Below are 24,250 nucleotides of genomic sequence, written 5' to 3' on the forward strand. Positions count from 1 at the left end.
CAAGTAATGCGAATCGTATACATGATCAATTCGTAGTGAACAAAATTTTTCATCTAATTGATTAATTATTAACTGTCAATATTTATATATAATAATGGTATCTATATGTAGATTTATAAAATTATCTATGTATACATGAAATCGCAAAAATGATTCTACGATATATTGTTCAGGTACTTCGTTGCTTTAAAATTTATAATTTCTTTGAAATTAAAAAAATAATCGAGATAAAATGAGAATTGAAAGCTTAAATTTTAATGGAATTATTTGTTTAGTATATGGAACTATATATTGCTGGAGGGCTTGGCTAACAATTTTTGAACTTGACAAAACTAATAATTTTTGTGAAATTAAATTTTTTTTTTAATTCCTATTATTTCATCCAAAAAAATACTATATATTAAAAGATTGTTAATCATTGGAGTAACAGACTCTTAGATAGAAAAAGAGAATGTTTTATGGTAATCACAAAATACTCACTGGAGTAAAAAAAATTATATAGAATTCTATATGATTCATATATAATTTTATATGAATTATATATATATCTATATAATTATAAATGAATTACATATGTTTCTATATAATTAGATATGAATCATATATAATGATAAATAGTTTTTTTTATTCGGGTATGCCTTTATATGAGTACATAAGACTACTTATGTGCTGGTAAGGGTATGAGTATATCAGACCATATGAATCCATATCAAGTTATATCAACCCTGATCAGGAATTTTTTTTTCAAGTTTATCAAAGTATATATAACTTTATAAGGTTATATCAGGGCATATCAGGACCTATTAAAAAATAATGTAAAATTACATATGAGCATATCAAGCTATATCAAGTCTGATATAGACATATCAAATTGATAAGGCCTGATCAGGCCTGATATGGCCAATTTTCATATCAGGCCATATCAGGACATATCAAAAATTAAATATGGACATATCAGATCATATCAGGCCAGATATGAACATATCAAAAATTTTTATATAGCCTTATCAGCTCATATCAAGCCTGATCAGAATATTTTTTCACGGGTATATATGAATTATTAATAATTATATATAATTGCACATAATCTTTTTTACCCGGGTTTTTCCCTAAAGGGATAGGAGGCAAATAATGACATATTTAAATTTTATGAAGTTTCACAATGGCAAAAAAAATTAATTTTATATTAATTATCTTTCTATTAATCTTAAAATCTTGTTCACGTCAAGAAAATGTAAATAACTTTTCATTAGTATTTATTTATGGCGTTGTTGTTATTTTATTAACATTAGGTCCGCTTCGTAATAAACTGCCAGCAGAGAAATAATTAGCACCACTCAATAGTAGCTAAGACCAAAAATTATCGGTCGGTACGCTAGAATGTGACTTTTTTTTCACAATCTCTCTCAATTTTGTCTGGGTGTGCACGAAAAGTTTATAAAAAAAAGGAGGGGATAAACCCTGTTTAAAAATATTGATTGAAAAGAATTAAAAATGATGAAATTCGAATTCTTTTCAATAATTTCAATTCTTTTGTTTGTATATATAGATATACAGTTTGCATGGAGTGACCGCTTCTCAATTCTTTTCAATCAGTATTTTTAACCAGGAAAACTTCACGGCTTAGGGCGTGAAAAAAAGACGATATGGTAGAGTCTCTATAAAAGAGTCCCTTTACGGACGCCACCCAGCGCTCAAAAGTTGAACTTCTGGAGCGAGTATAATAACAAATATATTTTCTTTTAATTTTTCGAGCAAACCGCCAAAAGTAGGAAGAAAAAAAGGACTGACTCATAAAAAAAAAGTTATCCGACTAATATTTAATGAATTTACAGCTATTTATATACCGGAAAATGTAAGAAATTGATAAATACTAACTCATATTGTTTTTTAGATTCATTTTTTCTATTTATTACCATTATATTTCCATACGCTAAGAACTTTTTTAAAATTATTATGATTTTTTACTCACAATGAATACAAAATAACACATGAATTCATAAAAAAGCAACAAAAATTTAATCAAAATATACAGAAGGTTACGTTATTATGTAAAATACTTCAAATGTGATAAACATCTAAATAGTTTATTAGTTAAAGTTTTTATGCCATATTAGGTCAAATGACTAGTAGATTTTATTCTAGCCCAAAGATGGTCCATCTTCACTTTTTGTTCGAGTGAAACGGAATGTTATGTTTCCCTTGGTCGCCCCTTTTACTCTTAAGGGCGCCACTGGATTTTTGGACTCAGTATCCAGAAACTGGACCAGAAAATAGAGTATTAGGTCAGGGTCGTGAGAGATTGCTGAAAGGAAACTAAAATTTAGACACAGAAATTCGTTTAACAAAAATTATTTATTTTCCTCTCCCTTTTACAGTTGAAATAATGGCCAAGATGACAACATATAAAATTTCGTGGATAACAAATCACACTCACACTCACTCTCATACAGTATATTTCACGCTGTACAGCTAGACCCTCACGTGGCTGCAGTACCCGATGCCTACTGGACTCTCACGGTACTCTATCTATTTCGCGTCGTCCCCTGGACCTCTAACGCTACTCTAACTTAGTTCGCGCGGTCTCACGGACTCTCACGCCACTGAGCTGGATCCGGACGTGACTGCACACGTTGTCCACACAGCGCACGCTGTTCCCCAAACTTCACGCTACTCTAAGAGAACTACCCCGAAGCAGGATAGCCCCTTTACTCACACACAAACACACTTTATTCCAATTCCAATAATAACAATAATAATAACGCTGGAATCCCAATTTATAAATAATTTCCAAAATATTATTTTCCTAATTAATATTTCTAAAATTCTTATTCATTTTCCTAATTATAAATTACAAATTCCTATTATCTAAATTACTGCCGTATCTTCAATTTCTACAACAATAATTATCCAAATTAAAATTCCAATTCATCGAGGATTAAATCCATTCATTATGTCCGAGAAATTACTAAATAAATTTTAATCTTTATTTTAACAAAATTAAATAAATTCCTATAATCGAGTAAACTTAAATCTTTTATATTATTTAATTTAATCCAAATTATTTTATTCCGACCTATTTTATTTAATCCAGTAATCAGCAGTAAATTTTAATAAATTTATTTTCCAACGCAAAAGTGAAATTTGACAAAAGATTATTCTATTGTATTTTATTATGTGTTTCTTAAAACTTAATATTTCATTTTACTTGAGTTTATTTTATTTCAAACGAACGGAGACATTTTGTTTCGACCTTGAATGTCCTCTACTCAGCGTTTTGCGTCTATGTCGCAAGTTTTTAGTGTAATTTTTTTTTTTCTGACGGATTTTTACAAGTTTTATTTTCTACTTCGATTAAGTAATTTAAATTAACAATTATATTGATTTTAATGATTATTTCCTGACTCTAGATTTATTTAAATTATGACAAATATTAAATAATGCGCCAAATAGTTTATTAAAATAATTTTAGTTTGGAATAAATTTTTGTCTCAAATAATTCTAATTTAGCGGTTTACTCAATTCTATTTCTATTGGCTTAAGCCAGATTATTATTCAAATATTTTCATTAATTAAATTTTACACATGGCGTAAGAATCTGGAATTAATAACCCGAACTAATGTCTAGTATTATTAACCCCGACAGGCCTACGTGTAAAATTAGTAATGACCAAGACAAATTATTTCCCTAACAAATTAATTAATAACCCGAAACCTGTCCTGGTATTATTAATTAATTGTCTTATAATTTTCTCTAATTTTAATATTAAATTTAATTAAATAATTTATTGACTAGCGATTGTGACCGAACGCGAAATGGCGGTGATCTTCAGCCGACGTGTTGCCTGGCTGACGCCACAGACCCGAGAATTAAAATCAGACATGATATTTGTACCTGGAGTTTTTCGTTTTTATATTCTAAATACTCGTGCACTCCCTCGAAGAGCTGCGACTCCTTCTGTCCAGGCTGGTGTAAATTTCTCCTCGGATAAATCCTCGGCGAATATCTCCTCAAATCGATCTGCTTGGCGGCAAAACTCTGGTCACCGTCACTCGTGCTCTGGGTATTTTCTCAAGCCTGTAACCGCAAATCAGCATTAGAAATTATTACAATTTAGAATTAATTTACGCAAGCTGGCAGGCGGCCTAGCAAGCAGTAAATTAATTGAGTTTTTATCGCTTCGTTCCACTTAAAGGTGAGCGAAATAAAATAATTACCTGTGCTCTGTGTTCTTACAAAAATTTGCGATGCGTCCAGTGAGACTGTTCGGTCACAATGAATCTTCGTGGTCTTGTCGTTGTAGTTCTTTCTTCACTCTGCTTTCCCCACTCTCTCTCTCTCTCTGTAAGTACATAAACATATTCAATTTTTCGCTCCACTTTCGGAATTAAATTCTGCTGTATTTTGCCTCCGGGCATTTTCTGTTTCAGAATCATTACGTGCATAAAATCGTAATCTATAAGCTGAAATATAAATTTTATAAATTATATCTTGTGGATTGTCGAAAAATTAATATCAAAATCTGTCAACTCTGAAGAGGTTAGGTTTCCAGTGTTGTGAAATTGTGGGTGGATAGCTTAAACAACGTCAATTGATGCTAACAATCACTTGATGCTTACACGATAACATCATTTTGCTAACTACTGTGTTGGTAACTTACAATCGAAAAGACTGTAAGAACCAACAGTGTAGTCATCAGAAAAGTAAAGACATATAGTGTGTGTTATTACAATAGTATTGATGCTAAAATTGATACCTTAAATTGATTATCTGTCCAGTATCTGACCAACAATTTATACTTGGCGTTAAAATTCTCTAGACATTTTACGGTTATATTGCGTTGTTATTTGGTATGCCATTAGTGTCTGACATATGTTTTAAATGCAAGAGACCTGTCAAGTCATCTGTTGTCTGTAATACTTGTCAACAACATTTTCATCCTGGTTGCGCTCGTGATTATATAAAAAACAAGCCATCAACTGATTGCTGCAGGAAACAGCTAAACTATCTCTTGGACAGTATCAATGCAAAAACAAGACTTGCTTCACTAAAATCTACTAGCTCAAACACCTCCTCGGTCTCTAGTTTCAAATCTGCGAACTCTTCTCCACTTGAGCGTACTTTCACAGTACGCGGGTCAACCTCGTCACTTAAGTCTCCAAGAACACCAATTTCTCCGCTACGCCAAAGTACTGATTCAGTTTTTTCATCACCTGTCACTCCACCAACAATGTCACACTTACCAGTAGATTGGTCCAAAAAATCACTTGATGAAAAAATGACTCTATTAATGGAGAAATTTTGTCACTCAGAAATTTCAACGAATCAGAAACTTGAGGACTTAAGTGAAAAACTGCGTGTAGTCCAAGACTCGCAAAATGCTACTACTGTCAACTTAGCAGAATTAAATGTTAATGTTAAAACAAATGCTGAGTCAATTTGTCAGATTAGCTCTGATCTCAAGGAAGTGAGAAAAACTAGGGAAGCTGACATGGATTTAGTCAATGAAAGGCTGTGTAACTTGGAAAACTTTGCTCCTGTTCCATCTACTTCTTCGCAAACTGCTGGTGGCACTACTGAATTAGTTATTTCAGGTATTCCTGAATCAGTGGTGAAAGGCTCAACACCAGAAGACATTACAACTGCGGTTTTAAATAGTCTAGAGTTGCCGAAGTTAGTGAATAGTGTCTTGAGCTCTCGTAAATTTCAAAATAAGAACAGGCAACCGCAGAATCAAGACAAACCTATCACAAGCTCCTACATTGTTTCTCTGATATCGACTACAGTTCGTGACTTTATCATTGACAAGAAACGTAAAGCGGGAGGTCTTCTGGTGAAAAAAGTTTTTCCCACCTACGTTGATGCGGCGTTCCAAGGATCCATCTACGTGAACGAATTCTTGCTTCCAGAGACTCACCGACTGTTACTGAAAACTAAGGAGAAGGCGAAGAATAAAAAATACAAGTTTGCTTGGTCTAGAAATGGAAAAATTTATATGAAAAAAGATGAAAACTCTGAAAGATTTGTGATTAATTGTGAAGCTGATCTTTCCAGGCTTGATTGATGTCCAACTGATTCGACTAATATCTCTGTAAATAATATTCCATCGTCATTAAATGTATTAAGTTTAAATGTAAATAGTGTTATTGGTCACATTGCTCAGTTCTTTGAATTGATTAAGAATATAAAGCCTGACATTATTATCCTTGTGGAAACCTGGTTAAAACCTACATTGGATTATGATATTTTATCACTGAATGATTATTTTATAATTCGTAGAGACCGAATCCTGAAGCATGTTGATATTGATCGTTATATTCAAGGCGGTGGTGTGGCTTGTCTCATACATAAATCTCTAAAAGCTAAAGTACTACATATCTCAACTTCTGATCATTTAAATCAACCGGAGTTTCTCATTGTCGATGTTACTTTAATGACAGGATCTCACCTTCTACTGTCTTGCATCTACCGAAGACCAAAAGGACTCTTTCTCGATGAATTCTTTGATATTTATTCTAGACTTGCTTCAAATTATAACAATATTATTATAGCTGGCGATTTAAATTGTAATTTGTTAGAAGATAGCTATACTGCAAATCATCTAAAGAATTTCATTGCGGAGTCATCATTGTACTGTGTACCTTACGGTGCTACTTTTCACAAAACAACTGTGATTCTTGGTTGGATGTTATTTTACTAGACAATGAAACTAAGTTATCCTCGTTTATGAAATCTGAGTCTCCATTTATTGACGGCCATGATTACTTACTCTGCCAATACAAGCTGGATAATTTAAGACCATCACCGAAGTTAATCGCCTACAGAAATTTAAAACATTGTGATCATCAAGCTTTATCAACCTCACTTATGAATTCTTTAAAAATCGATCGCTCTATCCTTGAAAGCTCTGATCCAAATGAGTTACTGAATACCTTCAAAGCTGAGATTCTACTTTCTTTGGATTTATATGCACCAATACTTACTAAAAGGGTTACTCGTCTGAATAACCCTTGGTTTACTAAAGAGTTAAAAATCAAGTGTCAGGAGCGTGATAAAATCTACAAAAAAGCTAGAAGAAACAAGGATCCAAATTTACTTACTCTTTTCAGATTGAAAAGAAAAGAATTGAAAACTCAGTTGAATCATGTTCGTGAAGAATATTTAAAAACTGCTCTCTCAAATTTACCTCATAATTCAACTGCCTGGAGCAAACTTAAGCACCTTGGATTAATAAAATCGAATCCTTCATCACCACTAAATTTCTTCGATGCTTGTGAACTGAATGAATATTATGCTAATATAGTTAGAAAACATCCGCCATGTGACACAAATTTCATTGATATTTTACCAATAAACCATACAAAGGAAGTTGAATGCTTATTTCATTGGACTAAGATTGACATAGTCGATGTCACCAAAGCTTTGCACCTCACACTATCCAAGTCAAAAGGAAAAAGCCCTGACGGTCTCGATCTGAGATGGTTGAGAGATCATATTCCGCAAATCTCACTCTTTCTCACAGACCTATTTAATAGATCTCTCGACACTGGTATTTTTCCTGATATTTGGAATATTATCTACATCATACCCTTGAATAAAATAACACCACCAAGATCTCCGTCAGACACTCGGCCGATTGCTAATTTGTCTCATTTAGCTAAAGTCTTTGAAAGAATTATTGCTAATCAGGTGACAACGTATCTGGAAGAAAATGAGCTATTTGATCCTTTTCAATCGGGATTCAGGAAATATCACAGTACACAAACAGCGTTGTTGAGGCTCACTGACGATATTCGACAGGCAATGGACAATAGTAAGCTAACTATTTTAGTATTATTTTGATTAACAACCTCCCCTTACTCCCCATGTTTCATTTTTCGACATCAATCCACAGTACTACTTCTCATGAGATTACTCTCTCATTTTCTCAATAATTGCGTCGCTTAATACGAATGCTTAGCAGAAATTAATCATCAATGATATAGTACACATTCAATAAGAAACAAAATCAAATTACAGTCAACGCTCTCTGTATTTGATTTGCCCGTCCAGGACCATTCTCTGTACTTGACTCGTCCATAAGAGCTGTGTAAATTCGTCAAATACAGAGGAAAAATGTGGTCAAACACGGAGAGCGGTTAAAATACAGAGAGGTCCAATACAGAGAGCATCGACTGTATCATTCATAAAAAAATTTTATAGCACAAAAAATATCATTGTATGTATTTTAATCATTTATATTCTATAAGGAAAACAATATAAAACTTTAGTACATCTATAATTATATTTAACAATTAAAAAGACGGAATAATCATTCAATTAACGTACTTTTATTGCAATTAGGGAATTTTTTCCGATACTCACTAATAACTAGTAATAAATATTGGAGCTGTTCTTCGTCTTTAGTAAGGCATTGATTGTAATCTTCAATTAGCGCTACACCACGTTCCGCGACATCATTGACAACAGCCAATTTACTAAAAAATTGTTGACATTCCTGAAAACTATCGATGCTGGACCACTTGTCGACTTCTTCACTTAAAAATTCATGTGGCAAGTCAAAGTCTTTTAAAATTGTTAACGATTCTGTTGAAATGAAGTCACTTACATCTTTGTGTAAAAATTCATGTAAGTTTTTGTAGTCAAATTCATATTTTCTGGCTTTAGTTTTTATAGGGTTCCGATTTTTCAAATTTTTTACCATTTTTTTCTTTACTTCCGGATCTACAGCATCGTCAAATAGAGAAATTATGGCTAATTTGTCACTTAAATACCACAAATGATCGCTCATTTTTTTTAAAGCTCCTTTTGATACAGATGAATTAATTTTATCATAGAGTATCAATTGTTGCATCAAAATTAAGTCATTATTTGCAGCTAAGATAGCAGAAGGTGAAGTGAACCAAGCTTTTATATAAATGACAATTATGAAAATACATACTTGGCGAATACTAGTTAATTCATGAGGGGTCAGCTTAAATTCTCCCCTAAAAATATATATTTTCAGGCAATAAATTACCTTCGACATCCAACGAGCATGACTCATCGCTCCTGGATGTTTAAAGGTGAAATTATCTTTTGGAATAACTCCTAAAAAAATTGACGATAACTCTAAAAATTCTCGGTAATCATTCCTCGGAAGATATTTCTGCAACAAATGAGTACGAATGAAAAACTGATTTTCTTAATCTAGAATTAATAATTAAAAATCGTTTTTGAATACTAAAAGAACAAGAGTGCAATTAAAACAAAGTCAAAAATTCGATCAATTTAAATTTAACATAAATTACGAGTTAAAGATAATCACGTATATTTTTGTCTATGTTTAAAATGAATTGTATTCGATCGACACCAGGAAATTACTATTAATTTAAGGTTTAAATTTTTCCATTACACAATTTTTTTAAATTTACCGAAAGGAAAAATTTCTTTTGAAAAATATGGGCATTCTAGTGACAAGACATTGATATGTTGGAAATTTTCAACAATTTCATTTCTTTGCAGAAGAAATCAAAATTTTTCGCACAGTAACTTTTTTGTTGGAAAATAGTTTAACTGATTAAAAAAATAAAAAAACAAAAATACAATTTTAGATAGATAACTTGAGAATTTTCATTCAGAATTGTTTTTTCCAAATGTAGAAAACTTCTTTCAATTATTTGCATTTTCTTAAAAAAATTTTTTCTCTCAGTGTATAGTGAAAAAGAAAGTTGTTTTGAGTGCTTTTGTGAATGATATTATGTAACTAAAACATACCAGCGAATAACTTTCAATAAAATCCAATGTTTCGTCTTTTTTCTCTGATAGTACTTTAGCAACAATAGGATCATTAATTCCTGCACTGTATTTTGATTTATCTATCTTGTTCCAATTATTTTTGAATCTACCAAAAATTGAAACATTTGGGCCATTTTGCGTTGGCCAGTATACTTCAAAAACACCTTTAATGAGTAGTTCAATGACGTGATGACGACATGGCAACCAAATGAGCTTTCGCCCTAAAAGATTCTCTAGTTCTACGCCAGCGCCACGATGAATGCCTATTTAATAATAGAATCATTAATGAATTAAAAACAAACATGAAAAATAAAATCTCTCAATTCTAAATACTTTGTTAATAGTATTGATTTACCTGTATTTGTATATGCAGTATCAAAGCACACCGCTTTGACATAATCACTGACACCCCAATGCTTCAAAGTTGAGTTTACTGCTGAAGCTTGCTCAATTCCAGTTCCTGCTCCAATTTTTTGAATGCCTAATAATTGTTCAGCGCCAGACGATGTCAGAAGAATTGGGAGTCTATCTACAACATCTGCGCCAACAATATCGCTTAACAATTTACCATCCCAATGAACTACGTAATTATCATTGAACTTTAAGTCTTTTTTTAACCCTTCAGCTATTTCTTTTCGAAGAAGTATACGATTTCGTTGGATAGTTTTATAGCTTAAATTAACATTCCGAAGATCTATTCCAACGCTCTGTAAGGTAGCTGCCAAAATATATGTAGCATTTCTGTTGCTAACATTTGCACGATCAAGCGCAGCTGCTAAATTTGGAGTGATAATGTTTATTTTTGGTATTTTTTTTTTCAGACAACAATTCTGTTTCAAAATCGGAAACATTTGAAATTTGACTGATAGTTGACTGCGACGATGTTAGTAACTCTTGACTAGGTGTAATTTCATTATTATTATTATCATTAACCAAATCTATTTCTGAAAAGTATTTTGATATTATTTACAAGAAAATGTGATCAAAGTATAACAAGATTACATAATATTTAGTTATCAATTAGTTATGCTGAGCATAAAAATTACACAGAAAAAAAACTTCTTGCACCAAGAAAATTTTAAGGAAGACAAAAGTTATTTTGGAGCAAAAAGAAATTTTCTGGGGTCAAGAAACTTTGACTTCATTAAAGAAATTTTTAATCTTCCTTAATATTTTCTTGAGCCAAGATAATTTACCTTCTAGTCAAGAATTTTTTTTTCTGTATATGGTTACGGGAACAGAATAAATTGCAATTATTTTTTCAGTTATTAATTTTATTAAATCAAGTATTATTGTAAATACCAAATATCTACCTATCTCATCGGTTTCCATAATTTCAACATATTTTCTCGAAGTTTCTGGTGAACTGGAGTTATCAGAAATTTTTGGTTGATTCAATAGTTTCTGAGCCGAAAAGTTGTTGATCTCTCCATTCAAACTTCTTAGACCGTTTTTTCCAGCGATATTAAATAACTGTTGAATTTTTTGTTCAAAACTCACTTCTTTTTGTTTTTGAGCTTGTGATTTTATTCTTTTCTTATTGCACTGCAATAATTGCCATTTTTTGAAAAACTCAAGTATTTTGTTAATCGTATTTCGAAGCCCGGAGGTTAAAATTTGTAAATTTTTCCAACAATCTTGAACTATATTTGCAGTTTTTTTGCACTTTCATTGACTTTTAGATGAAGAACTTTGTGATGATAAAAAAATAATAATAAAACTTCTTTTATAGTGGGAAGTTTACGACCATTAATTTTAGCTATTGGAACACCAATCAAATTAATTTTTTCGGTTGTCATATTGATACAGTTCTTTGATATTATTCAATTATATTTACGTAATCAAAAATCACAACAAATAAAGAGAGTCAGGTTGTAATAAAAGTGTTAACAACACTAGAAATTAGACACACAACTCACAACACGAATACTGAGATTAAAAGCGACGCTCGATCCACAATTAACAATGAAGAAAGATGCTACAGTTATCTAAAAAACATAACCTCTCTATTTGTAGAACAATGGAATGTAAGAAATACCGAAAGTGAAGGTCGAACTAGGGGTCTTTTTTTTTTTAGAAATGGTGATAGATGAATAAAAACATCGTGGCGCTATATAATACGATACTAATAATTAATAATATTGTTTTGAGGTTATGTTCAATCGGTTGGCTTTGTATTAAGCGACGCAATTATTGAGAAAATGAGAGAGTAATCTCATGAGATGTAGTACTGTGGATTGATGTCGAAAAATGAAACAAGGGGAGTAAGGGGGGTTGTTAATCAAAGCGGATTCTCGTAGATAAATTTGTATTAAATAAAAAGTAAATAATTTTCAATGAGAAAACAACATGATTGTTATTTTTAAACTATCAAAACACAGTGAAAATGCAATTTTCTGCAGAAAATAGCTTTTCAATGCCAATAAATAAAAATATATTATGATTTTTTCAAATTTTTCATAATTCTGTTCATCAAATACAAATTATTATCTATAAAAGATCAAAATTTTCAATGGGCTCAAAAAATTAAATTTACAGCGAAAAACCAGAATTTTATTTTGACATCAACTTTAACTTTGAATAACTTTCAAAGGAGTGAATTTAGCTAAAAATGTTAAGAGACATTTTTTGTAGGAAATTAAATTCCCTTCAAGAATCTCTATTGAATTTTTTCCGGATACTAATTTTTAAGTGAATTACAAAATTCCAAAGTTAAACAATAAAATTCTGAAATCTTATCAATTTTCAAGGCGTGTTTATAAGAAAACGGTTCATCTGACGAAAAATTTCAATCAGTCTTTTTTTGTAGACAATTAAATTTGCTTCAAAAAACATCTAAGTTTATTTCATTTACCTCGATGGTTTAGGAGTTATGAGACAAAAACCCGTTCCGGAAAAAAAAATTAAAAGTTGCGATGATAGACCTCTTAATATAAATATGAAGGGCTCAAATTCTCACAACATTTTTTTTTGTCATCCCAAATAATATTTTCGATATACAAAAAAAAAAAAAAAATAGTTAATTTTTTTGGCCCAGTCTAATATATACTCTTGCACTTCTTTTTATATCAGTTGAATGAAGCTGTTTGGCAAGTCAATGTTGATGCACAATCAGTTGCTGACTGGGCAAAAGAGCATGGGTTGGAGATAAACTTGTCTAAAACCAAAGTTATGATTTTGGGTTCAAATAGTAAATTGAAACAACTTGAGGACATAGATCTACCACCTGTAGTTGTAAATGGTGTCATAATACCCTACGTTAACTCTACTAAGTGTTTGGGAATCAATATAAGTAGAAACTTATCTTGGAATTATCACGTTACTCAGATAGTCAGTAAAGTGAATTCAGTTCTGCATTGTCTTAAAGTACGGAAAAACATCTTCTCATTCCCAATCAGAAAATTATTAGTATCAGCAACCATTTTACCGCTAATTGATTATTGTACGGTTGTACTGATAGATTCAACATCCGACAATAACACAAAACTTCAGCGTGCAATGAATTCCTCAATGCGATTTATCTTTAATCTGAAGAAAGATGAGCATATCACACCTTATCGACGAGAACTTGGATGGCTATCTGTAAAGTATCGTCGAATGTACTATATGAGTTGTTATTTTTATAAATTACTTCAAGTTGAGAAACCCAAGTACCTGCGAGAGCTGTTCATAGAAGACACTGATGTCAGACGTTCCAGTAGGTTAGCAGCTAAAAAACATTCCTTTTTCAAATTACCTCATTTTGCTACTACCTATATGGAGCATTCATTTATAGTAACTGTGATTCGTCTGTGGGAAGAACTACCCGATGAAATTGTGAATTCGAGTAGCAGTGAAGTGTTTAAAAATAAAGTTTTTGATTACTTACTGAATTTGGACAATTAATAAATAAAATTTATTTATCAGAAAACTTTATGTTAATTTGAAAGCGTTAATTTAACTAACTTAGTTTGATGCTTATATTAGTATCTAAGTTGTTAATATTTAGTTGAGAGCGTAAATATGGAGATGTTAGTTGAATCAGTTCTAATTATAGAATCAGTTCTAATTATAGTCTCTTAAGATTATACCTTATGTACTTATTATTATTATTGTTATTATTATGTAAGTTGTAAATATTTTTGTATTTAAAATTGCCATTTGGCCTGTGCCTTGGCATGATTAAATAATCAATCAATCAATCTCTCTCTCGGCGCCGGCGCTTTCCCCTCGGGGACTTATTTATTACTTATAGCTAGAGGCGCGAGTACTTCGGAGCAGAGCGCCCGGTAATCCGTCGATAAACTAACTGGCGCAGGCCAGGAACCACACATGGGTAATACAGGGACTGTAACACTCCGTTACACGAGAGCTATATTCTCTCTTCCCATTAGTTCGATGGAAATCCATCGAACTTGAATACTAGTAAGGCTGGAAGCTTGTGGTATCTGTTCGAGTTATAAAGATGTTCATTAAGTGAAAGATAGTGAAAGAAAATTGAATGAGAGTAAAGACAGACTTTGAAAAAATAATTGGGGTTGGTTACCAAGCCAGGAATCGAACCTGGATCTCCCTGATAACATATCAGGAGCTTTACCAGTTAAGCTACCGGGCCCTCTTCCACCATCTCCTTTCTCAGTCTACTCTTATACTATCGATACTTACTAACTCTCTCTTCTATTTTCCCAAACTACGTACTACGATGGTAATATAGTAATTATTCGGCTATTAAATTATTCATGATATTTTTAAGACCTACAGATTGTATATTAGTAAAAGTTTTTATGCCATATTAGGTCAAGTGACTAGTAGATTTTATTCAAGCCCAAAGATGGATGGTCCATCTTCACTTTTTAGTATCAGCGTCACTTGATTTTCGGACTAATCACTTAATACAATCGTTAACAAACAATGAGAAAATTATTTTGAGGTTAGGTATGCCATAAAGCATCAAACCCGTTAACAAAGACAATAGAGACGGTAATATTATGCTAATTAACTAGAGCAATGTTAGAATATGCCATCTCGGGACTGCTTGGTGAAATTTTTCAAAGAATGATTTCTACTTATATAAAGTCGGCGTGAATAAAGTTGGCAATGAAAAAAATTAAATTTTTTGCTAATTTTGGAATTTTGCTTCAAAAAATTAAATAGTCTTCATTTTTATTTTTTTGCTAAACGATAGAAATGTTGAAAAATTGCAAGATCTATGTTACAATTTTATTCTTGTAGTTTATTTATGAATTTGTTTTTTTTTTTTTTTTTTTTTGTATTTATTATGACCCGGGAAAAAAAGTTTAGATCTGCTCTGATCAAATCAGATCAAATTCATCAGACCTGAGCAGATCTGTATTTTGGCCAGATCTGTCCAGATCAAATTTGATCTGATTAGATCAAATCTGATCTGTTCAGATCTGATTCGATTGAAACAGAATCAATTTATAAAAAAGTTTATAAAATAAAAATAATAGTAAAATTTATATTATTTTTACTTGCAAATTAGAAATAATGTATTTTATATCAATTTTCCGTGATTTAAAGTCGAGCTATCGTTGAAAAACAATTTGCGATGTTGGGGATTCGAACCTGGATCCTCATGCATGTCAGTCCCAGAGTGTACCAGTCAGCTACTAGAAGTACCTGACTGAGTTACTCTTCAGATAATAGTGTAGGCGCTGTATTATCTTTTCGTAAAATTTTGAGGTCGGTGTACAAAATATGATTACTTTATGTATTCTGACCCGCTGAAACCGAATATCGCAGTCATTTTTGCGAAATTCCGGGCCATCTATTGTTTATAGCCATTTGTTTAAACAATTATTTGAGAAATAATTTTTTTTTGAGATCAGATTTTTTTTTCAATATTTTAGGAAATTTTAAGATGAAAATTACTCTTATAAAATTTGCCGTAAGTTAATAGTTTCTGAGTTATAAATTTTTGAAAATTGAAAATTCTTGATCTTCAACAATTTTGATGATTAATTACAAATAAATAAATTACTTATCACCAGGTTTCATGCACGTGATTGTAAAGAAGAATACTCAAAGTTTCTATTGAAACAATAACATCCGGTTATAATTTTTATTAAATAAAAAAACGTGATCAAAGTTAGTGCATTTGTAAGAGCTATTTATTAGAATATAAAGTATAAAAAGTCGTACCCAAGTAGATGTGCTCTGATCAGAGCAGATCTAATTAGATCTATCTATATCACCTTTATGATTACATATATTCATCAAGCTTGATCTGATTTGATGTAACTTGATCTGATCATATCTAAACTTTTTTTTCCGCGTAATAATCAGATTAAATTAGATCTGCATAGATCAAGTCAGATCTATTTATATCTAATTTTCAATTTAATTTTAATCAAAATTGATCTGAATTGGTCTAATTTGATCTGATCGGATCTAGTTTGGTCAGAACAGATCTATTCATATCTACTTTTTAATTTCATTAAGATCAAACTTGATCTGGATTGATCTAATTTGATCAAAGTGGATCTAGTTTGATCAGAACAGATCTATTCATATCTACGTTTCAATTTCATTTTGATCAAACTTGATATGATTTGATCTAAGCAGATCAAATTAGATCTGTCCACATCTACTTAGATCTAAATTTAGATTAAATCTGATCTGCTAAGATCAAATTTGATCAGAGCAGATCTAAACTTTTTTTCCCGGGGAGTTAGAAATCATAATAATTTTTAAAAAGTTCTTAGTGTAAGGAAATATAATGGTAATATATAGAAAAAATAAATCTAAATAACATTATGAGTTAGTACTTATCAATTCCTTACATTTTCCGGTATAAAAATGGCTGTAAATTCATTAAATATGGGTCGGATAACTTTTTTTTATGAGTCAGTCCTTTTTTTTCCTACTTTTGGCGGTTTGCTCGAAAAATTAAAAGAAAATATATTTTTTTCAAAAACTGTACTTTGACGACTTCTACTGGTGAACCAGTGCGAGTTACACAAAAAAACTAAGTGTAAGACTCGAGGTTTATATTTTGTATACCACTCATATTTATTTATACATCTACAAGTAATAACCCGACAATGACTACGGAATGAGACAGCTAATGAAGCCAATATAATTAAGGGATGACAATGACTGGGTGACGTTGTACTAGGACCCATCGCGTGAGGTCCTCATGAAGGGTGGCGTCGGAATGCCCCTAACAATCTCTCTCTCTCGTAATCCTCTCAACCCTCGTTGAGTCGGGGCGAGTCTTTTCACGGGCTGGGGGTAAGACCTTACGTCACAGATCTCGGGCCTCACGATACTCGACAGCCTTCAGCCTCGGCAATAAGAATAGCGTTGCTTACATAAGGCTATTTTGAAGAACGTGAAATTCCCCACAAGGTCCATTAAACCGATCTGCAATATTGTAAAATCCGGGAAAGCATTAGAAATTTGAAAAAAAAAAAAAAGATTTTTTTACATGTATTTTGAATAGTACAACTTTAAATTTAAATTGTAAGTACTTAAAATTAATATTAAGAGCTCAAACTTGGCGAAAATTTTTTTTTCTATATGTAGATTAATATTTTGCATGAGCAGTGAAAAAAAAAAATTTTGCGGAAATGAACCACCCTAATATATATAGTACGGTGATTGAAAAAATTTTTAAATTTTTTTTTTAACTCTTATCCTCTCAAATGTTTCTATTTGATATAAAAAAAATCCTCACCAAACACGAGCCCCATAGCTCAACTCTAAGGGGTCGCTTTTTTTTATTTTAGTTTCCCATTTAATTAACATGGAAAAAATTCTTTTTTGTTTTAAATTAAATTTACACATAATTTACGCAATTTTTTTACAAAAAACGATTTTATATTCTTAAAGTAGAGTCTTTGAGCTTTACAAAACTCTAAGACAAAATATGATTATCTCTACAAAAAGACTAGTTACAGCCGATTAAATTTCGAAATTTAAAGAAATAGTTGGCAATTGGGTCATTCCATGTCAGGTCGACAAATAGTTGGAATCGATCTCTTTCGATTTAGACAAATTTTTACTTTTTTTTATTTTTTTGACATGATCTCAAAGTCATCCTTAACGCATGGAAAATCAAAAAAAAGTTGAAATTAATTTATTATTCAATATTTCCACGTGACGAATTCAAGTTTTAATCCTCAAAATTACAATACTATGTATTTGCATAACTTCACCTTATTTAGAAGTTGCAAAAAACGAAAAAAATTTTTTTTTTTTAAATTAAAAATTGATATTTTTGAAAAAAAAAAAACACCTTTCTAAAAATTTCAGAATTTTTTAAGATGATTACTATGTATTATCATACAAAAAAAATTGAGCTAAAATTTTAACTTCGATCGTCATTTTTAACGATTTTCAAAAATTCAAAACTTGACAAATTTGGCACTTTTGAAAATTTTTTTCTAAAATATTTTTTTATCAATAACCTTAAGTGTCCCCTTTTAAACAAACAAAAGGCCATTCCTATATCTACAATAGCATTCGAGATATTACAAAAACAAAATTGAAAAACTGAAAAAATTGCGAAATTTTGAATTTGCATATCTTTTGAAAAAAAATTTTTTATTGTTTTTCTTTTGGCAGAACTTTATTTTATGATAAACGAAAACTTCTGATAAAAATTTGTCCAAATCGAAAGAGATCGATTCCAACTATTTGTCGATCTGACATGGAATGACCCAATTGCCAACTATTTCTTTAAATTTCGAAATTTAGTTATTTTTAAATGGCTGTAGCTAGTCTTTTTGTAGAGATCATAATACTTTGTCTTAGAGTTTTGTAAAGCTCAAAGACTCTACTTTAAGAATATGAAATCGTTTTTTGTAAAAAATTGCGTAAATTATGTGTAAATTCAATTTAAAACAAAAAAGAATTTTTCCCATATTAATTAAATGGAAAACTAAAATATAAAAAGCGACCATTTAGAGTTGAGCTATAGGGATCGTGTTTAGTAAGGATTTTTTTTATATCAAATAGAAACATTTGAGAGGGTAAGAGTTAGAAAAAAAAATTAAAAAGTTTTTTTGAATCACCCTAATATATATATATATATATATATATATATATATATATATATATATATATATATATATATATATATATAGCTAGCATATATATATGCTATATATGCTATATATATATATATATATATATATATATATATATATATATATATTAGGGTGTGCCAAAATGTAACTCCCGTGGAGAACCTTTTAAAATTGGAATTTTGAGTTCCGCTTTTACAAGCAGCTGTATTTAGGCATTTCCTAAGATATTTTAGGGTGAGACGATAAATTTGATTTTCATAGAATTTTTTAGCAGAAGATTTAATTGGGCACTTCCGGCCAAATTTTGAATTTTCAGAGGAAGTGCCCAAACTAAGCTCCTGTTAAAAATTCTGAAAAAAAATATATGAGCCGTCATGGGACGCCTGGCAGATGTGAAACATCGTGTGTGTACAAGTAATATGCATAAAAGATAATATTATTATAGGAATTAAATATATTTCTCCTAATAGAAAAATGAAAGGGTTACGAATTACTTACAGAAAATGGTAACTTTATTTAATAGTTTACATGTGATATAAAAATTCGATATTAATATCAAGTGGCCACAATTTAAATATTTTCATCAGACTTCAGTAATAGTTATATTCGATGTTTCCTCTGCCGGTATTACTGTGACGATTGGTCGATGATAACTAAAGTACGTTACAAAAGTATTGGATGAAACATTATCAAGATATCTCACAAATACAGCATCTATTGTTGTTCCATATTTGGTAGTAGACCTCTTGGATTGTTGTTGATTTGCAATTTGGAAATTCTTTTGAAGAAATGTCATTAATGGCATTGATTCCGGTATTCCAGTGTACCTCTTACATTAAAAAATTTCCAGCTAAAATTAATGGTAGTTTATGTTTATTCGTTTTAAAAATTATTGAACCTCTTTGACTATAAGGAAGGAATCCTTTCATGTAAAAATGAAATTATATGATCCATTTTGTTGCTGGGTGAAATGTATAAATAATAATCATAGAATAATTCACTTCCGTCTCCTAGTTTAACATGTGAAGCTAATACATCACCATTAGATGTTTGGGAAACATGAACTTCTGTAGCATTTTAAACTGCTAGATCCATGCTGAGTGTAGTAACATGTGAAGTGTTGTTGCAGCGGTAAATGGCCATCACCCAGCGGCCAGATCGAAGCGGCGGGATAAAAATTAAAATAGTCTGGTACTATTCGATTAATAAAGTCTTACACAACATTGATAGTATGCCTTGTGTTTAACTGATCAGGGTGGCGTCCAGCTCAATAATAATATTTTGTGATCCCTGTGATGATTGTTGGGAACTGAAATATTTAAAAAAATAAGGATACAAAATGGTTAATAAAGAAAAGAAAAATTTTGAGTGTGGCTTCAATATACTCATGAACTCCAATCTTAGTTAATTATTGCAACATATGACTAAAAGATTTGCAAATATAAATTTTATTAATAAATTTTTCCGCTGCTACTCCCTTCATGAATAATAAAAAATAATTAACTGAAGATAATATTAATATAATTATATAATTATTAATCTTAACATCATTACTAATATGATTAATATGAATACAATTAATTAAATATAAAAAATATGGCCAATGTATTACATTTATGGACACTTGAAAAATACGATCTACTTACTCGATGACTTGGTAGTATGCCATAGTGTAGTTTCACTTTCTTTGCACAAGGTTGATCACTTTGATCTTCTGAGTTATCACTATCACACATATTTTATTGTCAAAAATTAAAATAAAAATGTTTCACATCAAAATTAAATAAAACGCAGGTTATGTGTACCGTAGTAAACAACAACGTCGAACTGAGTGAGAAGCCACACCGTACACTCTACTACATATAAATTATATATATATATATATATATATATATATATAGCTATATATATATATATATATATTATATATATATATATATATATATATGCGCCAGAACCCGCATTGCCCTATTACAAACACTCATAACCTGATTTATTAGCTTTTCACTTACTAAAAGCTATCTGGTACTCATCTATGAAATTGTTCTCAGTAACATACTTAATAATCTGATCATGTACGCATCTTTCAAGTGCTTTCGACAAATTACTCGTCAGCGATATAGGTCGGTAATCAGCACATATCTCAACATTTGCTCTCTTTGGTATTGGGACAATACGCGACAACTTCCACTCATTAGGAAAGACGCCAGAATTTAACGAATTATTAAAAAGCAATGTAACAAATGGCAAACAAACACAAACGATATTAAACATTTATACGCCTTAATTGGGAAATTATCCGGACCTACAGAGTTGGAAGTAAGTCGCATTATTGCCTTCTTAACAGTAACATCATCAATATTTATTAAATTTAAAAAAAGATTCAAAAATAGGAGGAAATTTCTTAAAAAAAAGTCCCGACTCCCAGAACTGTAGGACCAATAGATAGGGATAAAAATACGGCCGAAAATGGGTGTTCTGGCTTACGTTAGCTACGCTTACTTTGGTAGTAACGACACTTTACTAATAAAAATTATGTTATCATATTAAATATAAAATTTCAGAAATGAAAATATTCAGGGGCTTACGGGATAGATAATAAACAATATTTTGTACCACTTTCAATTTACTTTGTTTTTAAAAAAATTAATTTTCTCGATTATTAACATGTTCAACTTTTGCTGCTATACTTTTTAGTAGAGTTCATAGAAATCTAACTATTGCATTGGTTCTCATGATGAAACTTTTAAAAAATTTTGCTATATTTCGACTATAGTCGAGCTGAGTGGGAAAATGCATATGGTTCAAAAGTTTATATATATTAGGGTGATTCAAAAAAATCGAATATTTTTTTTTTAACTTTCGAAATTGAAAAGTTGGTTCTCAGGCACCTCTCGAAAATTCTCACCAAATTTGAGCTCTTAATATTGATAGGAAGATTATCCTCATCACAGTTTTACATTTTTCGTTAATCTTTTATAAAAAAAATCATATCTCATTATCAATCAATTTTTTAATCACATCTTTATACATATTTTTGTAGGAAATTGAATGATCTACAAAAAAAATCTGATATGTATAAGCGATTACATTGACCATTTCAAAGATATCCGAGATCAAAGTTCAAAGAATTTATCAAAAAAAAATTTTTTTTTATTAATTTCCTACCACATTGGAAAATAATAATTGTCAAATAAATATGCAATATTTTTGTAGAAAATTTAACGCTCTACAAAAAAGGTTTGATATGTTTAATTGATTACTCCAACCGTTTAAAAGATATTCGTATCCGAACCCCAATGCTTTCTGATTTCAATAATTTTTTAATAACTTTTTCAAATTTATCTATTAAATTCATGACTTTTTGAAATTTTTACGAGAATTTTAGCTTATATTAATAAAATTAAAGTATTTTCTTTGTATTTAATTTGTTTCCAAGTATATAATATTTTCCAATCAACTTTTATTATAGATTTTTTTTTATTTAATTTGCCTTTAAAATCACGACTTGCTATTTTTTAACTGGTTTATTAAAAATTTTATTTTAAATTTCTTCCCCATAAAATTATTAATTAAATATATTTTTTCGGTTAATCTGAGCATTTTATTTTAAACATTGGTAGTTCTGTTGATCAACTTATCGTACTAGCGCCATCTACAATTGTTTCTCTATGCTGTTATGTACATTTCTACATTGCGTACATAATTTTTAGAGTTCCTGAATAAAGTCTTCTAGTAGTGATAATCAAATAATAGCTAACTGTTATATATTATTTAATTTAATTGTTATTTATTTTTTACACATCTACAATGAGTAAGGAAATACCTTTAATTGGTATACCTATGCCAAAAATTCTTGAACTCAAGTTACCAACGCTGAAAGAGGTTATGTGTGTATTTTTTTATCAGCTTCGTTCTCAAGTATTCAGTAAAACAGAGTGCTAAAAATACAGTAGATCAAGTTGTAAAATTATGGAAAAATAATGAAATTCCTACTTGTAGTTATGAAAATTCAGTGAAAAAAATTCTACGATGTCACGATAAATGGTTAAAAATAACAAAAAACCTGAAACGGAAAAAATCACCCGCACAAAAAAAAAAGCAATCATTATTTCAAAATGAAATCAAAATTTTATTTGACATTGTTAATCAAAAATCTTTAAAAATGCTCGATGATCGTATTAAAAAATTATACTTAAATCAAAAAAGCAATACTAGGAGAGAATTCATTCATAACAATGTACATCCATTGAATACAAGTGAAGATCAGATGGATGTAGAAGAAAGCAGTAAGTATCGATCAAAAAATTATTATAATTTAACGCTCTACAAAAAAGGTCTGATATGTTTAATTGATTACTCCAACCGTTTAAAAGATATTCGTATCCGAACCCCAATGCTTTCTGATTTCAATAATTTTTTAATAACTTTTTCAAATTTATCTATTAAATTCATGACTTTTTGAAATTTTTACGAGAATTTTAGCTTATATTAATTGAATTAAAGTTTTTTAATCTTTTTTTAACCTTTTTCATGAATGTAAAGAAGCTTTACTTTTAGAAAAAGAGAATTATACGTCTGTTTTTATTACTTAGAGATAAATTAAAATCTATTTTTGAGAAATAAAGGTTCTTATTTTAGAAATATCATTATACATATAAATAAAAAATTAGGAAAACAGTTGACCCTGAAGGCCATCCCTGCAACTTCCCGCCAATTCTATACCTAAACGCTTGAAATTGCACTTATGACGTTTTAGAGCTCTTCGAGCTCTTAAATACAATTTGTGTATTATTTTGAGCTCTCCAAGCTCAAAAAAATAGCTTTTGTATGCTTTTCAGCTCTTCGAGCTCAAAAGTTTGATAGAAGTTTAATAAAACACTATTTTTTTGATTTTCAAATCGCAATAACTTTTAAATGAATGAACCGATTTTCATGCGGTTGGCGACATTCGACGCAGTTTTATCATCCTCATAAGTGATTTTCAGGTTTTTATTGATCGAACCAAAAATTTCAGATGTAATCCCGAAAAGCTATCTTTTTCGGTTTTCTTTCCAGATTCACGATATATCTCGAACAAATCAAACCGATTTTGACCGGATTGGCGGCGTTCACGGCGCGTGGTTTTTCGCAGAAGCAGGCGGATTAGTTTTAGAAGTTGATCGATAGAGCCGTTTTAAAAGATATTCCAAAAAACACTTTCAAGAATGCGTTTTTCTTGTTTTTGAGATTTTTGCCAAGATTTCTTTGAATCCCTATCGTTCCCGAATCAGTTCAAATTCTCAGGAAATCTAAGTTCAGGAAAGTCTTTAGGAACGCCGTTTAGTTCGTTCCGATCGGTTCAGTCGTTCAAAGTTTATAAGCGAGTCACATAGTCACACACACACACACACACACACACACACACACACACACACACACACACGCACACGCACACACA

General features: G+C 30.5%; 2 protein-coding genes across 5 annotated transcripts in view; one reads left to right on the forward strand and one right to left on the reverse strand.

The window, feature by feature from the left end:
• LOC123262279 (coiled-coil domain-containing protein AGAP005037-like) overlaps positions 1–24,250 on the forward strand; it is a 338,268-nt gene that overhangs the window by 215,295 nt on the left and 98,723 nt on the right. The window lies entirely within an intron of this gene.
• On the reverse strand, positions 8,312–12,043 carry LOC123262280. 4 transcript variants are annotated; one of them, XM_044724468.1, is made up of 5 exons: positions 11,092–12,043; positions 10,134–10,722; positions 9,758–10,041; positions 8,943–9,149; positions 8,312–8,878 (listed from the first exon to the last, which is right to left on the reverse strand). In XM_044724468.1, the coding sequence occupies exons 2-5, from the start codon at positions 10,627–10,629 to the stop codon at positions 8,861–8,863; spliced, it is 1,005 nt and encodes a 334-aa protein (XP_044580403.1). In that variant the 5' UTR covers positions 10,630–10,722; positions 11,092–12,043; the 3' UTR covers positions 8,312–8,860. The 4 variants fall into 4 exon arrangements, with proteins under 4 accessions (XP_044580403.1, XP_044580402.1, XP_044580400.1 ...); XM_044724467.1 differs by having other exon boundaries at positions 8,312–8,538; positions 8,610–9,149; XM_044724465.1 differs by having other exon boundaries at positions 8,312–9,149.

Source organism: Cotesia glomerata, linkage group LG3 (assembly GCF_020080835.1).
Source record: "Cotesia glomerata isolate CgM1 linkage group LG3, MPM_Cglom_v2.3, whole genome shotgun sequence".
Lineage (NCBI taxonomy): Eukaryota > Metazoa > Arthropoda > Insecta > Hymenoptera > Braconidae > Cotesia > Cotesia glomerata.

Excerpts from the sequence above, each read along its gene's own strand:
- LOC123262280 (XM_044724465.1), bottom strand. The coding sequence starts at position 10,629 with ATGTTTCCGATTTTGAAACAGAATTGTTGTCTGAAAAAAAAAATACCA. Across the intron at positions 10,042-10,133 it reads TACTGCATATACAAATACAG|GCATTCATCGTGGCGCTGGC; the intron begins GTAAATCAATAC and ends ATTATTAAATAG. Across the intron at positions 9,150-9,757 it reads TTATTGAAAGTTATTCGCTG|AAATATCTTCCGAGGAATGA; the intron begins GTATGTTTTAGT and ends CATTTGTTGCAG.